The sequence below is a fragment of the Schistocerca americana genome, chromosome 1, assembly GCF_021461395.2.
Source record: "Schistocerca americana isolate TAMUIC-IGC-003095 chromosome 1, iqSchAmer2.1, whole genome shotgun sequence".
Lineage (NCBI taxonomy): Eukaryota > Metazoa > Arthropoda > Insecta > Orthoptera > Acrididae > Schistocerca > Schistocerca americana.
In genome coordinates this window covers 235,127,476-235,143,348 of record NC_060119.1, presented here as the reverse complement: position 1 = coordinate 235,143,348, position 15,873 = coordinate 235,127,476, and the positions used below count along the sequence as shown (strand labels likewise).

Here is a 15,873-nt window from a genome sequence, read left to right as displayed (position 1 = left end):
GGAGGGTAGGTTGTGGGTAATAGGCTGAAGGTGTTGGTCTATGAGAAAAGAGATTCTCTCAGTGGGAGCACAGTAACTGGCCACAATGGGATATCCTAGGTGGTTGGGTTCATGGACTTTAGGAATCAGGTAGAAGTATGGGGAGTAATATGAATGAGGAGTGAGATGGACTTGGGGGAGAGGGCCTGGGAAGGACCTAAAACAATTTCAGGAGATGATAAATTTTTCTCAAGAAGCCTCTTTTTCTTTAAAAAAAAATTTGGGAAAAAAAAAAAGCGGGTCATCTTATATTCAGGTAAATATGGTATATGTTCAATATCACCCAACAGTGGTATTTGGTATGGGTTCCACAAACTTGAGCAATATTCTTGAATGTGATGCATGAGTGATTTGTAAGATATTTATTGTGTAGACAGATTACATTTTCCAAGTATTCTACCAACAAACTGATGTCTAGCACCTACTTTACCCTTGACAGAGTATATTTGATATTCCATTTCATATCCCTGAACAGTATTACAACCAGGTATTTGCAGGAGTTGGCCAACTCCAACTATGGCTAGTGGTATTACAGTCTAGGATACTACATTTTTACATTTTGTGAAGTGCATAATTTTATATTTTTGAACATTCAAACAAAGCAAGTTGCCAATCTTTGTACCACTTTGAAATCTTATCAAATTCTGTCTGAATATTTGGGCAGCTTCTTTCAGACAGACTTCACTATGGTTAAGTCCATCATCTGCAAAAAGGCTCAGGTTACTATTAGTATTGTGCACAAGGTCATTAATATACAATATGAGCAGCAAGGGTCCGAACACACTTCCCTGGGGCACACCCGAAGTTACTTCTACATCTGTTATTGACTCTCCATTTAAGATAACATACTGCATCCTCAGTATGAAAAAATCCTCAATCCAGCCATAAATTTCACCTGATGCTCCATATGATCACACTTTTGGCCATAAGCACAGATACAGTACTGAGTCAAATGCTTTTAGGAAATCAATAAATGGTGCATCTACTTGACTTCCTTGATCCAAAGCCTTCTGACTGTCATGTGAAGAAAGTGTGAGTAGGGTTTTACATGACTGATGCTTTTGGAATCCATGCAGATTGGCATAGAGACCATTTTGTTCAAGAGATCTCATTATGTTTGAGCCCAGTGTTTGTACGAAGTTTCTACAACAAATGGACATCAAGGAAGTTTTGGGATCATTTCCACTATCCTTCTTATAAACAGGTGTGACCTGTGCTTTCTTCCAACTACTGGGGATGGTTTTTTGTTCGAGGGAACTACAACACGTAAAGGTTAGAAGAGGGGCTAACACAGCTGCAAATTTAGTACAGAATCTGCAGAATCTACCGATAACAGAATTTCTTTCTACTGCCACTTTCAGTGCACTTGCGGAAACAAAGAAACAAATATTGGTCAATATTTCTATGTATAACAATGACAGACTTGCAAATGCCCATGAAGTCGAATGAATTATTAATAATACAAACACTTTTAATCATGTTTAAATCTCTTTTACATTCTTTAACCAGTACTGAAAAATGTATAAGGATAAAACATACCAATATGATAGCAAAATGTTTCTTATTACTTTCTGGGAAACTATTTTCATGGCATCACCTTTGCACTTACAGAACAGCTGTAATATACTCTACTATGCAACATCCAAGATAAACTGTGAAATATTTATGACATATCATATTAAAGCTGATTACTTAATTAACTCATTTGATGGATGCCACACCAAGCTCCAAATTAGAACTGATGTGGTTGTGTATAATACTTCTTAAGACTTCAATGCAAAAAGGAAACACCTAGAGATAAAAAAGCCATTTTATTCAATCAAATGTAAAACCAGTACAGTAGTAACATATGCCTGTGGAACTTAAATGAACTGATTTTAACCATAGTTCATCTCTCCTCTTCTGGCTTGTCTCATACTCTACTGCTCCCTAATTTTAGCTGTAGTTCATCTCTCACATTCTGGCTTGGTTCATGCTCCTATTCTAAGGCTACTTGTTTTTTGGCTCAATCTGGCATATTTTACTGTTATGTTATCACATTTTAAATTACATTATAGACACATGATACATGGATGTTTATTGTAAGCTCTTATAAGGAAAGCACCTATGGCAAAAAAACACTGGCAAGTTCTCACAACGGGACTAACAATACGGTTCCTATTTGTATACGAGGTGTGATTGGAAAGTTTTAAGAATGAATCCACTACTGCTTACTGGTTTGGCGGGCAGGTACACGGAGGGTGGGGAGTGAGTTCATTGCCTTGTCCTTGAACGCTCTCCGACAGGAAACTGCATTTCCTTTACTCAGTTTGTTGTGGCAGCTGGCTGAGTACAGGTCTGTTAGGGCTTGTTGCCAGATTCTGTCTGTGTGAAAATGGACATAAAAACGGAGCAACAAGTTTGTGTGAAATTTAGTTTTTAAAACCGAGAAATCAGCTTCTGAGACTTACAAATTCTTAACAACAGCTTTTGGAGGTAATTGTATGAGTCAGTCAAATGTTTTTGTCTGGTTCAACACATTTAAAAATGGCCGTGAATCATTTGAAGATGAACCACAGCCCGACCGTCCTTCCACCTCAAAAACGAATGAAAATGTTGTGAAAGTTCGCGACTTAATGTGCTCTGATCGTCTACGTCTATGTGATTTCTCTACTATTCACAACAAAGCGCCTGGCAGAGGGTTCAATGAACCACCTTCATGCTGTCTCTCTACCGTTCCACTCTCGAACGGCACACGGGAAAAATGAGCACTTAAATTTTTCCGAGCAAGCCCTGATTTGTCTTATTTTATCGTGATGATCATTTCTCCCTATGTAGGTGGGTGCCAACAGAATGTTTTCGCAATCGGAGGAGAATACTGGTGATTGAAATTTCATGAGAAGATCCTGTCGCAACGAAAAACGCCTTTGTTTTAATGATTGCCACTCCAATTCACGTACCACTTCTGTGACATATTTCCCCTATTTCACGATTATACAAAACGAGCTGCCCTTCTTTGTACTTTTTCGATGTCATCCGTCAGTCCACCTGATGTGGATCCCACACCGCACAGCAGTACTCCAGAATAGGGCAGACAAGTGTGGTGTAAGCAGTCTCTTCAGTAGACCTGTTGCACCTTCTCAGTGTTCTGCCAATGAACTGCAGTATTTGATTGGCTCTATCCACAACATTATCTATGTGATCATTCCAATTTAGGTTATTTGTAATTGTAATCCCTAAGTATTTAGTTGAATTTGCAGCCCTGAGATTTGTGTGACTTATCGCGTAATCGAAATTTAGCTGATTTCTTTTAGTACTATGTGAATAACATGGCACTTTTCTTTATTCAGGGTCAATTGCCACTTTTCGAACCATACAGATATCCTATCTAAATCATTTTGCAAGTCGTTTCAATCATCTGAAGACTTTACAAGACCGTAAATGACAGCCTTATCTGCAAACAATCTAAGACAGCTACTCAGATTGTCTCCTATGTCGTTAGTATAGATCAGGAAAAATAGAGGCCTATAACACTTCCTTGGGAAACACCGGATATTACTTCTGTTTTACTCAATGACTTTCAATCTACACTCCTGGAAATGGAAAAAAGAACACATTGACACCGGTGTGTCAGACCCACCATACTTGCTCCGGACACTGCGAGAGGGCTGTACAAGCAATGATCACACGCACGGCACAGCGGACACACCAGGAACCGCGGTGTTGGCCGTCGAATGGCGCTAGCTGCGCAGCATTTGTGCACCGCCGCCGTCAGTGTCAGCCAGTTTGCCGTGGCATACGGAGCTCCATCGCAGTCTTTAACACTGGTAGCATGCCGCGACAGCGTGGACGTGAACCGTATGTGCAGTTGACGGACTTTGAGCGAGGGCGTATAGTGGGCATGCGGGAGGCCGGGTGGATGTACCGCCGAATTGCTCAACACGTGGGGCGTGGGGTCTCCACAGTACATCGATGTTGTCGCCAGTGGTCGGCGGAAGGTGCACGTGCCCGTCGATCTGGGACCGGACCGCAGCGACGCACGGATGCACGCCAAGACCGTAGGATCCTACGCAGTGCCGTAGGGGACCGCACCGCAACTTCCCAGCAAATTAGGAAATTAGGGACACTGTTGCTCCTGGGGTATCGGCGAGGACCATTCGCAACCGTCTCCATGAAGCTGGGCTACGGTCCCGCACACCGTTAGGCCGTCTTCCGCTCACGCCCCAACATCGTGCAGCCCGCCTCCAGTGGTGTCGCGACAGGCGCGAATGGAGGGACGAATGGAGACGTGTCGTCTTCAGCGATGAGAGTTGCTTCTGCCTTGGTGCCAATGATGGTCGTATGCGTGTTTGGCGCCGTGCAGGTGAGCGCCACAATCAGGACTGCATACGACCGAGGCACACAGGGCCAACACCCGGCATCATGGTGTGGGGAGCGATCTCCTACACTGGCCGTACACCACTGGTGATCGTCGAGGGGACACTGAATAGTGCACGGTACATCCAAACCGTCATCGAACCCATCGTTCTACCATTCCTAGACCGGCAAGGGAACTTGCTGTTCCAACAGGACAATGCACGTCCGCATGTATCCCGTGCCACCCAACGTGCTCTAGAAGGTGTAAGTCAACTACCCTGGCCAGCAAGATCTCCGGATCTGTCCCCCATTGGCATGTTTGGGACTGGATGAAGCGTCGTCTCACACGGTCTGCACGTCCAGCACGAACGCTGGTCCAACTGATGCGCCAGGTGGAAATGGCATGGCAAGCCGTTCCACAGGACTACATCCAGCATCTCTACGATCGTCTCCATGGGAGAATAGCAGCCTGCATTGCTGCGAAAGGTGGATATACACTGTACTAGTGCCGACATTGTGCATGCTCTGTTGCCTGTGTCTATGTGCCTGTGGTTCTGTCAGTGTGATCATGTGATGTATCTGACCCCAGGAATGTGTCAATAAAGTTTCCCCTTCCTGGGACAATGAATTCACGGTGTTCTTATTTCAATTTCCAGGAGTGTATTACTACGAACTGTGACCTTTCTGACGGGGAATCACGAATCCAGTCGCACAGCTGTGGCGATACTCTGTAGGCACACAGTTTGATTAGAAGACGTTTGTGAGGAACGGTGTCGAAAGTCTTCTGGAAATCTAAAAATATGGAATCAATTTGACATCCCCTGTCGATAGCACTTATTACTTTATGAGTATAAAGAGCTAGTTGTGTTTCACAAGAACAATATTTTCTTAATCCGTGCTGACTATATGTCAATAAATAGTTTTCTTCAAGGTACTTCATAATGTTCGAATACAGTATATGTTCTAAAAACCTACTGCAAACTGATATTAGTGATATAGGCCTGTAATTCAGCAAATTACTCCTACTTCCCTTTTCGGGTATTGGTGTGACTTGAACAATTTTCCAGTCCTTAGGTACATATCTTTCTGTGAGCAAGTGGTTGTATATAATTGCTAAATATGGAGCTATTTTATCAGCATACTCTGGGAGGAACCTGACTGGTATACAATCTGGACCGGAGGCCTTGCCTTTATTAAGTGATTTAAGCTGCTTTGTTACACTGAGGATATCTACTTCTATGTTTCTCATCTTGGCAGTTGTTCTTGATTAGAATTCAGGAATATTTACTTCGTCTTCTTTGGTGAAGAAGTTTCAGAAAACCGTGTTTAATAACTCTGCTTAAGTGGCACTGTCATCAGTGACTTCACAGTCGTTATCGCGCAGTGAAGGTATTGATTATCTCTTGCCACTGGTGCGCTTTATGCACGACCAGAATCTCTTTGGGATTTCTGCCAGATTTCAAGACAGAATTTCGTTGTGGAAATTATTAAAAGCATCTCGCATTAAAGTACGCGCCATATTTCGAACTTCTGTAAAACTTTGCCAATCTTGAGGATTTTGCATTCTTTTAAATTTGGCATGCTTTTTTCGTTGCTTCTGCAACAACGATCTGACCCGTTTTGTGTACCATGGGGGATCAGTATCATCACTTATTAATTTATGTGGTATATATCTCTCAATTGTTGTTGATACTATCTCTTTGAAAACATTCCACAACTTTTCTACACTTCTACACTTCAGATCGGAAGGAGTGAAGACCGTCTCTTAAAAAGGTGTTAACAGCACTTTTACCAGCTTTTTTAAATAGATATACTTTGCGTAGACTTATAATTAGTGAGATGGCTGATGAACTTAATTTAAGTTTGTATGCAGTTCAGTCACTTTTAACTGAAGATCTGAACATGCGTCGAGTGTCCGGAAAATTCATTCCGAAAGTGTTGTCAAGTGACCAGAGACAATACAGACTTGAAGTGTGTCAAGATCTGATTAATCGGACTAAACATGACCTAGATTTGTTAAATAGGGTAATTACAGGTGACAAATTGTGGGTATATGGATATGATCCTGGAACTAAAGCACAGTCTTCACAGTGGAAGACTCCAGGTTCACCATGACCGAAAAAAGCACAGCAAAGTCGGTCAAAGGTGAAGACAATGTTGGTGATTTTTTTTGATTCTGCCGATATTGTGCATCATGAATTTACCCCTGAAGGACAGACGATTAACCAGGAATACTACAAATGTGTTCTTGAGCGTGTGTGTGAAAAGGTGCGGAAGAAGAGGCCTGCATTGTGAAAAGACCGTAGTTGGATGCTACACTGTGACAATGCTCCGGCTCATTATGCCTTCTCCATTGTTGAATTTTTGACCAAATTCAAAATTCCTGTACTTCCACAACTGCCATACTCCCCTGATTTGGCCCCTGCGGACTTCTACCTATTTCCTAAACTGAAATTTTCACTGATAGGGAAGTGATTTCACTCGATTGAAGAGATCCAGACAAATACGGAGAGCGTCCTTAACACGCTTCAGGAAAAAAATTTCCAGGAATGTTTCCAAAAGTGAAAAACACCGTTGGAGTCTGTGTTTTCAGTCAGAAGGACACTATTTTGAAGGAGATGCATCACAGTAGCATGTAAGTGCCACCATTGTACAATTACAAGCCCATTCTTAAAACTTTCCAGTCACACCTCGTATAATGTTAAGTTAGGTAATCTTTTGGATAACTTCCAGCAAGTGTGACAGATACAAAAGGAGTGTTCTTTCCCTTTTTTATGATAGGATATAGTGGCATTTTAATACACAAAAAATTATAGATCATTTAAAATCTGAAAATTCCATTGCTTTGACACACACGTCACGCACTAGTACATGAAGTATCACAAGTTACTATTCCCTGAAAGTTTCTATGACTGTGTCGTGAGAAATATTTGTTTTTGAAAAAGGAACTTGATGAGAATAACTGCAAACAATCAAACTCACAGAAAACCGAGCTGTTATAAATGCCGAAAACATGCAGCTTATTAATGATACAGCTACTTGTAAAGAGTCAGTCAGAAACAGCAACTTAACATTATTAAACTCTGAATTACACTAGTCAACACTCATAAGGAATCCATAGTGTTCAATTATGCCAATAATTTTGTCTTACAGTCTGTGAAATTTTAATGTCAAATCCTTAAAAGGGAAGTTACTTCACCAAATTACCAGCTTCACACATTTGCAAGCAGTGAAAAAAAGTCTTTTCTGTACTGTTAATTGTAGTTCTAAGTTACTCACAGGAAGCATATACCCACAAACTGTAGAAAAATACAGAAATAAATAATTTCTACTTCTGCCTACCTAATAATCTCACCATATTCATCAAATTTAACTTTTTCCTCAAAGAAGGGAAACATGGGGTGCTGCTTCTTGCTGCTCTTGAAAAACCCTGTCTGTACTTTCGTTTCTTGCTTGACAAGTAAGTCATGCCGGCCTCTTCCAACTGCAGTCATGTCCATTTCATCCTCAGATTCACTACTCATGTCAACATCTTCACTGTGAATGTAATAAATTTACATGTCATATTAGTGACCACATGATTAAATTTTAGCAACATACAAATGGCAGCTAATATATTTTTTACATCAAATTTTGATTATTGTAATTTGCCTTTCTTTTTCTTTTTTTTTTAGGATGAGTTACTAATTAATAATTTACTTAAAGTACTGTATCCAAATACTTTAAAACTACAAGCAAATAAACTTAATATGCTTTGTAAAGACTAAAAGCAGGCACGTTGCACCAATACATGCACTACTCACAATCAATAATTAATGCAAGTTTATTTCAGACACCAACCATTTCCTCCACTGATTCTTTACGATTCCTGTTCCTTTATCGCCCAGCACCCTGCTCGTCACAATTGACCGCTACTCTATACACACAATAATCCTCAATGCCCACGGCCTTGCGCCTACTGAACTCTACCTTTCTCAATGTTCAACTGACTCCAAACTTACAAGCTCCTTCCTGGTCATCATGACCAACTACTGTACATTCTCACTCTAATTACTTCTGCTCTGAAGACATCACCTACAAATAAATTCATGGTACAACAGGCACCCACATAGCATCACCCAACACCAACCTGCTTAAGGGCTATGTGGAGGATCCTATGAAATCTTCATGGTCTGGACCAAGGGTGAGGTCAACATATCAATCTTTTCCCCCCATTGCATCACTTGGTCCCCCCCCCCCCCCCCCCCCCGGAACACACTGGCATCAACCTCCACTTCAAGGATGGCTCCTTGAAAATGCCTCCTGCTCCACACCCCTTCCATATGGCCTAGCCACCCACGATTGTTGCATCTGTAGTAATGAATTATCTCTCTCCAAATACGCTAAGGGTCACACTGAAGCCTTCACAAACCAAAATTACCCTCCTCATGTTGCCCCAGAAACACGTTTCTAGTGTTTTGTCTCCCCAGTCACTTACTTCATGTAGCCATTGTCTGGCCACAAAGGAGCAACCCCCACCCCATCGTTGTGGCCCAGTACCATCTAGTACTGGAGAAATCAAATCGCGTTTTCTCCCAGGGTTCCAACTACCTCTCGTGGTGTCCAGCAATGAGAAATATCATCCTCAACCCTCTCACAGGGGTATTCCACTGTCCGTCTAACCTGTGCAATACTCTTGTCTACATCTACATCTACATTGATACTCCGTAAGCCACCCAACGGTGTGTGGCGGAGGGCACCTTACGTGCCACTGTCATTACCTCCCTTTCCTGTTCCAGTCGCGTATGGTTCGCGGGAAGAACGACTGTCTGAAAGCCTCCGTGCGCGCTCTAATCTCTCTAATTTTACATTCGTGATCTCCTCGGGAAGTATAAGTAGGGGGAAGCAATATATTCGATACCTCATCCAGAAACGCATCCTCTCGAAACCTGGCGAGCAAGCTACACCGCGATGCAGAGCGCCTCTCTTGCAGAGTCTGCCACTTGAGTTTATTAAACATCTCCGTAACGCTATCACGGTTACCAAATAACCCAGTGACGAAACGCGCCGCTCTTCTTTGGATCTTCTCTATCTCCTCCGTCAACCCGACCTGGTACGGATCCCACACTGATGAGCAATACTCAAGTATAGGTCGAACGAGTGTTTTGTAAGCCACCTCCTTTGTTGATGGACTACATTTTCTAAGCACTCTCCCAATGAATCTCAACCTGGTACCCGCCTTACCAACAATTAGTTTTATATGATCATTCCACTTCAAATCGTTCCGTACGCATACTCCCAGATATTTTACTGAAGTAACTGCTACCAGTGTTTGTTCCGCTATCATATAATCATACAATAAAGGATCCTTCTTTCTATGTATTCGCAATACATTACATTTGTCTATGTTAAGGGTCAGTTGCCACTCCCTGCACCAAGTGCCTATCCGCTGCAGATCTTCCTGTATTTCGCTACAATTTTCTAATGCAGCAACTTCTCTGTATACTACAGCATCATCCGCGAAAAGCCGCATGGAACTTCCGACACTATCTACTAAGTCATTTATATATATTGTGAAAAGCAATGGTCCCATAACACTCCCCTGTGGCACGCCAGAGGTTACTTTAACGTCTGTAGACGTCTCTCCATTGATAACAACATGCTGTGTTCTGTTTGCCAAAAACTCCTCAATCCAGCCACACAGCTGGTCTGATATTCCGTAGGCTCTTACTTTGCTTATCAGGCGACAGTGCGGAACTGTATCGAACGCCTTACGGAAGTCAAGAAAAATAGCATCTACCTGGGAGCCTGTATCTAATATTTTCTGGGTCTCATGAACAAATAAGGCGAGTTGGGTCTCACACGATCGCTGTTTCCGGAATCCATGTTGATTCCTACATAGTAGATTCTGGGTTTCCAGAAATGACATGATACGCGAGCAAAAAACATGTTCTAAAATTCTACAAGAGATCGACGTAAGAGATATAGGTCTATAGTTTTGCGCATCTGCTCGACGACCCTTCTTGAAGACTGGGACTATCTGTGCTCTTTTCCAATCATTTGGAACCCTCCGTTCCTCTAGAGACTTGCGGTACACGGCTGTTAGAAGGGGGGCAAGTTCTTTCGCGTACTCTGTGTAGAATCGAATTGGTATCCCGTCAGGTCCAGTGGACTTTCCTCTATTGAGTGATTCCAGTTGCTTTTCTATTCCTTGGACACTTATTTCGATGTCAGCCATTTTTTCGTTTGTGCGAGGATTTAGAGAAGGAACTGCAGTGCGGTCTTCCTCTGTGAAACAGCTTTGGAAAAAGGTGTTTAGTATTTCAGCTTTACGCGTGTCATCCTCTGTTTCAATGCCATCATCATCCCGTAGTGTCTGGATATGCTGTTTCGAGCCACTTACTGATTTAACGTAAGACCAGAACTTCCTAGGATTTTCTGTCAAGTCGGTACATAGAATTTTACTTTCGAATTCAATGAACGCTTCACGCATAGCCCTCCTTACGCTAACTTTGACATCGTTTAGCTTCTGTTTGTCTGAGAGGTTTTGGCTGCGTTTAAACTTGGAGTGAAGCTCTCTTTGCTTTCGCAGTAGTTTCCTAACTTTGTTGTTGTACCACGGTGGGTTTCTCCCGTCCCTCACAGTTTTACTCGGCACGTACCTGTCTAAAACGCATTTTACGATTGCCTTGAACTTTTTCCATAAACACTCAACATTGTCAGCGTCGGAACAGAAATTTTCGTTTTGATCTGTTAGGTAGTCTGAAATCTGCCTTCTATTACTCTTGCTAAACAGATAAACCTTCCTCCCTTTTTTTATATTCCTATTAACTTCCATATTCAGGGATGCTGCAACGGCCTTATGATCACTGATTCCCTGTTCTGTACATACAGATTCGAAAAGTTCGGGTCTGTTTGTTATCAGTAGGTCCAATATGTTATCTCCACGAGTCGGTTCTCTGTTTAATTGCTCGAGGTAATTTTCGGATAGTGCACTCAGTATAATGTCACTCGATGCTCTGTCCCTACCACCCGTGCTAAACATCTGAGTGTCCCAGTCTATATCTGGTAAATTGAAATCTCCACCTAAGACTATAACATGCTGAGAAAATTTATGTGAAATGTATTCCAAATTTTCGCTCAGTTGTTCTGCCACTAATGCTGCTGAGTCGGGAGGTCGGTAAAAGGAGCCAATTATTAACCTAGTTCGGTTGTTTAGTGTAACCTCCACCCATAATAATTCACAGGAACTATCCACTTCTACTTCACTACAGGATAAACTACTACTAACAGCGATGAACACTCCACCACCGGTTGCATGCAATCTATCCTTTCTAAACACCGTCTGTACCTTTGTAAAAATTTCGGCAGAATCTATCTCTGGCTTAAGCCAGCTTTCTGTACCTATAACGATTTCAGCTTCGGTGCCTTCTATCAGCGCTTGAAGTTCCGGTACTTTACCAACGCAGCTTCGACAGTTGACAATTACGATACCGATTGCTGCTCGGTCCCCGCATGTCCTGACTTTGCCCCGCACCCGTTGAGGCTGTTGCCCTTTCTGTACTTGCCCAAGGCCATCTAACCTAAAAAACCGCCCAGCCCACGCCACACAACCCCTGCTACCCGTGTAGCCGCTTGTTGCGTGTAGTGGACTCCTGACCTATCCAGCGGAACCCGAAACCCCACCACCCTATGGCGCAAGTCGAGGAATCTGCAGCCCACACGGTCGCAGAACCGTCTCAGCCTCTGATTCAGACCCTCCACTCGGCTCTGTACCAAAGGTCCGCAGTCAGTCCTGTCGACGATGCTGCAGATGGTGAGCTCTGCTTTCATCCCGCTAGCGAGACTGGCAGTCTTCACCAAATCAGATAGCCGCCGGAAGCCAGAGAGGATTTCCTCCGATCCATAGCGACACACATCATTGGTGCCGACATGAGCGACCACCTGCAGATGGGTGCACCCTGTACCCTTCATGGCATCCGGAAGGACCCTTTCCACATCTGGAATGACTCCCCCCGGTATGCACACGGAGTGCACATTGGTTTTCTTCCCCTCTCTTGCTGCCATTTCCCTAAGGGGCCCCATTACGCGCCTGACGTTGGAGCTCCCAACTACCAGTAAGCCCACCCTCTGCGACTGCCCGGATCTTGCAGACTGAGGGGCAACCTCTGGAACAGGACAAGCAGCCATGTCAGGCCGAAGATCAGTATCAGCCTGAGACAGAGCCTGAAACCGGTTCGTCAGACAAACTGGAGAGGCTTTCCGTTCAGCCCTCCGGAATGTCTTTCGCCCCCTGCCACACCTTGAAACGACCTCCCACTCTACCACAGGTGAGGGATCAGCCTCAATGCGGGCAGTATCCCGGGCAACCACAGTCGTAGTCCGATCAGGGGATGCGTGGGACGAGCTGGCCGTCCCCGACAAACCCCCATCCCGACCCCCACAGTGATGCCCATTGGCAACAGCCTCAAGCTGTGTGACCGAAGCCAACACTGCCTGAAGCTGGGAGCGAAGGGATGCCAACTCAGCCTGCATCCGAACACAGCAGTTGCAGTTCCTATCCATGCTAAAAACTGTTTTGCTAAGAACGTCTGAACTAATCTACAGAGAGCGCAAACAAATCGACAAAATTTAAACGGTTATTAAAATACAAGATTGCCTAGTAAATGCAGTAATGCTGCTACTTGCGCACTGCTGACACTGCTCGGCGGCGGAAGGAGACTAAGCGAAATTACACTATTCAGATACTAGAACACGATGCTACACTCTCAAATACTATAATACGCCCGAAATTTATGAACTAAACAATGCAAGTACCAAAAACACGCAAAGAAATTAAGAATTAAACTATGTAACAAATGAGTGAGCTAGGAGTATACGACTTGCTGCTCAGCTGCTTTTCCAACGGCGGCAGGGAGCACACTGACTGCGACCAACCGACACTGGCCGTTCAAAACAAAACAGTAGACAAACGACTACGCGAATTTACACTATTCAGGTACTAATACGCGATGCTACAACTCTCAAATACTATAATACGCTCGAAATTTATGAATTAAACAATGCAAGTACCAAAAACACGCAAAGAAATTAAGAATTAAACTATGTAACAAATGAGTGAGCTAGGAGTATACGACTTGCTGCTCAGCTGCTTATCCAACGGCGGCAGGGCCGTGTATGTGTGTGGTTTTTAATACTAGAAATTCCTCAATTCCTCATTGCCACTCCCAAATCCTAGTCCAGTAGCTAATATCTCTGCAACAGACTTAGATACAACCCCTGTCCCATATGTTCTCCCACAACCACCTACTCCAGTCCCATCACAGGCATCTCCTATCACATCAAGGGCTGGGCTACCTGTGAAAGCAGTCATGTTATCTAGCAACTTAGCTCCAATCACTATGCAGCATTCTATATGATCATGCCCACTAACAAGCAATCCGTCTCCATGAATTGCTGCCACCATACAGAGTGATCACCCAATTTCTGTGGGTGCCACCAAACACAGTGTGCTTGTTTTCAACAACTGCTTCACAAACTTGTGCCATCTGGAGGGTCTTCCCACTGACAGAAGTTTTTCTGAATGATGTAGGTGGAAACACTCCCTGCAACACTTTCTTCATTATCATATCCCCCTCGACCTTAACCTTTGCTACTCCCTATCATCCACCTGCCTATCTCTTTCCCTGCTTCCACTTCAGCCCTACACATCTTCTATCTCACCAGGACACCTGCACAGTCCTTTCCCCAGCAAAGCTCCCAACACCCCCACCCCCTCCCTGCCCTGCAAGCAGTCTCCAGATACTGCATCTAACAGTCCACTATCCCATCCCCAACTTGTCCCTGCAAGCTCCTACAGTCAGCACTACCATGCTACCCCACTCATACACTGCTATTCCCTCCTCCCCCATCTCTTTATTATCTCCATCAACCACCCGAGTAAAGACCGCTGCTCACCTCAGATACAGTCAGGCCTTAATGCCTGCAAATGACAGTGGCCGTGTATGTGTGTGGTTTTTAATACTAGAAATTCCTCAATGGAGCAATATGTAAAATATGGGAAAGGCAACCACTCACCTATATCATATCAATGCATGAAGCACAGTAATTCACATTCACATTAGCTCATTTTTCAACAACAGTACACACATTCAAACACGCAAATACGCAGACACCCAAATGCACATTCCCGTGGTCATGGCAAGACTTAGTATTGACACTCAATTTGATTACTGAAACCAGTTGTCTGAGCTGATGGAGCAGGTGGGGAAGGGATAGGGAAGGACACAAGGAGGGAGAAATGGGAAGAGGCAGGCCTTTGGACAGATAAATTAGTGGCTTCACAAAAAGCTGGAAAATTAAACAGGATACAACAAGAGCTGTAGGGGGAGGGTGGAGCGGGGTGGCGCATGTGTGTGTGTGTGTGTGTGTGTGTGTGTGTGTGTGTGTGTGTGTGTGTTTCATCAATGATTATGTTTTGCTCACAGAAATTGAATGACTGAGCAGATTTCTTCAGAAGAACAGTTTTCCAAGTGGATCGCCATTAGTGTTTACCTACAACTGGTACTGTAGGTGATAAAGTGGCTGAAACTCTGCACAGTTGCCAACTGTATGTATCAGCATTACTGGACACTACTAATTTCTCTATATTAGATAAAACTCTGGGAATATCAGCCTTGTAACCTTAGTTTCTGATCACCCCTCTTATAATGGCTACATACAGTATCTTGTTGCAGAGCATGCTCTACAGCCTTCATTGGTTATTGATCATATCTCTTAAGTGGCTTCACAAGAACTGAAAAATCATTTATGCTACCTATCTCCTATTCTGACACCTTGGCCATCTTCAATCCTAATTAGTATTCTGAATCAAAAATGAAAATGTTCAATGCATGTATTCGTTATGCAGAACCAAAGACGGAAATATTAAAATGGTTCAAAAGTAGAAAGCATTCAAATCTTAAAAATCACTGATGTAGGAATCATTCAAATCTCAGAATGATAGGATTTAAGAATTTGTTTCTAATGAAATAACGATATTTTCCACTTGATATGGTTTGAGTGACAAGTTCCTTGAGAAAGGTTTTTTGCAGCAACATGAAAATGAAGATTTTGTCAATTCTTGTGAAATACAGTATAAATTTTTTTTATCGAGTGGGTGTTTGAGCCCAAGTAAGACACGATATGCACAGTGGCAAGTATGATGTAGTGTGTGTGCAGCATCAATCAATAAACATTTTTATGTTCTTTTTTTATTTCTGTTTAATTTTTTCACAGATCCATTGTGCGCAAACCAAACAGGATTGGAGAGTGAGGAGAAAGCAACAGCCAATGCCTAAATTAACAAATACATTGGAAATGTACCTCTGTTGCTAGAAAACAATGATTCTGAGGCCAAAGAATACTCATGTTGCAGCTCAGGCACAACTCGTTAATACCAGCGTCTACTTATTGGTGAATGAAAGGGTCTAAAAAAATGTAATTAGATCGCCTCAGTTCCTGCTTGAAGCTGATTTGATG

General features: G+C 43.1%; 1 protein-coding gene across 1 annotated transcript in view; it reads right to left on the bottom strand.

Moving 5' to 3' along the window:
* The window catches only part of LOC124621755 (probable cleavage and polyadenylation specificity factor subunit 2), a 185,372-nt gene that overhangs the window by 44,835 nt on the left and 124,664 nt on the right, over positions 1-15,873 (bottom strand). The window contains exon 10 of the mRNA XM_047147168.1: positions 7,717-7,911. Coding sequence (XP_047003124.1) covers positions 7,717-7,911 — 195 coding nt within the window. The remainder of the gene's footprint in view (positions 1-7,716; positions 7,912-15,873) is intronic.